The sequence below is a fragment of the Myotis davidii genome, unplaced genomic scaffold (assembly GCF_000327345.1).
Source record: "Myotis davidii unplaced genomic scaffold, ASM32734v1 scaffold609, whole genome shotgun sequence".
NCBI classification, from domain to species: domain Eukaryota; kingdom Metazoa; phylum Chordata; class Mammalia; order Chiroptera; family Vespertilionidae; genus Myotis; species Myotis davidii.
This window is the reverse complement of record NW_006300164.1, coordinates 3,382,437-3,384,238: the sequence shown is the minus strand read 5'-3', so window position 1 is coordinate 3,384,238 and position 1,802 is coordinate 3,382,437. Positions and strand designations below refer to the sequence as shown.

Sequence of the window (1,802 nt, the reverse complement as noted above, 5' to 3'; positions counted from 1 at the left end):
GCATGCCAGGGGATAAGCAGGGAGGGTACCAGCCCGCCCCGGGCATCACAGATGAGGGAGGAACTTGGCCTCCCGAGGCCCCCGGGATGCTGGCAGGACCAGCAGGCAGGCCTGGAACCCCTGGGGTTCACCCCAGGCTGCCGGGCAGGTGGGGAAGCCTGGCGCTCAGGCCCCGCCCAGTGACCTGGGGCAGGTCCGCTCCTCTGGGCCCTCACCCTCCAGGGGCAGGGCTGAATGGCTGCCCTGGAGCTGCTCTGGCCAGAGGCCTGGCCCTCAGGGATGCTGGGTCCATGAAGGGACTGCAAAACCAGTGTGGCTGTGGGCCATGTCCCAGAGGGGTCTGAGCTCCCCCCACGGGGACCCACTAAGGACTTTTCTCTGAAGGCCGGTGTGTTAGGAGGCAACTGCCCCCAGTCTGCTGAGCTGATCGGTCTCAGGGACCAGGAGCGGCCCCAGACACTCTGGAAAAGTCTAGAACCACTCCAGCCGGGCAGTGACATAACATCCCTTCCCATAGAGGCCGCGCTGGGCAGGACCATGAGAGTGACACTGAACCCAAGGCAGGGAACCACACCCCAGGCCACAGAGCACGCTGGCTCTGGGCATCCGTGGCCCCTGCCTGGCTCCCACGGGGCAGCAAGGGGCATATAGAACCTGCCCCAGGAGGGACAGCTGTCTGCGAGAGCACCAGGGCCCGGACTCCATGTCTGCGGGACCAGCTAACAGGAACGGAGGAGTAAGGCCCCCCAGCATCGGTTTCCCCCACATAAGTTGCACTTGGTCTAGGATTTCTCAAAGGCCTCAGGTTTCAGGATTCTCAGTGGCCCCACGAGGGCTGGGTGATGGGCCGCGCCCACCGCTGTATCCCTGCACACAGCCTGGGCCTGGCATGGAGGGGGCTCTGTGGACAAGGCTGAGCCCCCCTCCTCCTTCCCGGGACCCCTGCACCCGCACCTCCGTGGGCGCCTGGTGATGCCCACACGGAATCGCCTCCGTGGGTAAGCAGTGGCACCTGGGCATAGCCTGGGCGGCCATGAGGAACCAGCCCAGCCTCGGACAGGAAGGTTTAAAGGGAGCAGACAGGTCCAAAGAGAGGCAGCGGCACCCGGGCAGGACCGCTGGCTCTGGCCTCCCAAGCCTGGAAGTTCTGTGTGCGTTTCACCCCAGGGCCCGGGGGGACAGTGGGAAGTGTCTGTGGTCGAACGCTCTGACCGGGAGGTGTGCTCTGAAACCGGCCCGGGCTCTGCTGCGGGACCAGCAGGGTTTGGAAAAGCAGGACCCTGGGGGCTGCCGGGGCTGCGGTCCGGGTCCGGGTCCGGGTCCAGCCCTATTGGTACCTGGACGAGTAGTACTCCTCCTCCAGCTCGTAGAGGTCGATGGAGACCTCGTCCCGCAGGGCGGTGAGCTTGCGGTCGCACTCCTCCTGCAGCGCCCGCAGCTGCTGGTTGCGCTGGTCGATGGCCTCGTTCACCGACGCCCCCCCTGGCCCCTAGCTCTGAGCTGGTGGTGTGATCGCCAACCACACAGGTTGTGCAAGCACATTCTGCCTCTCAAAACCCTGGCCACAGGTGGAAGTGCTACCCCTTAGCCACCTGCCACGCCCCGCCTCCAGGCAACTCCCCTGCCAGCTGGGCGATCCCTGTGGGAACTTGTCCTGTTGCCACCCGCGGGCACACACCCAGGGAAATAATGGACGTGCTTGCTCTGTGGCATCGGAAGGGACCAAACGCAGGTCCCGTTTCACTCAGAAACTTGCCTCTGCTCTCGTGAAGAATCTCAGGGAACTTTATCGTCAACAGGGA

At 64.8% G+C, this 1,802-nt stretch overlaps 1 protein-coding gene across 4 annotated transcripts in view; it reads right to left on the bottom strand.

Annotated features, from left to right (window-relative positions):
- Nucleotides 1-1,802, bottom strand: part of MED22 (mediator complex subunit 22) — a 26,462-nt gene that overhangs the window by 1,511 nt on the left and 23,149 nt on the right. For 3 of the 4 annotated variants that reach the window (XM_006776532.2, XM_006776533.2, XM_015572382.1), the window contains exon 5: nt 1,338-1,462. The exons of the other annotated variant lie outside the window; for it this stretch is intronic. In XM_006776532.2, coding sequence (XP_006776595.1) covers nt 1,338-1,462 — 125 coding nt within the window. The remainder of the gene's footprint in view (nt 1-1,337; nt 1,463-1,802) is intronic. 4 annotated transcript variants of the gene reach the window in all.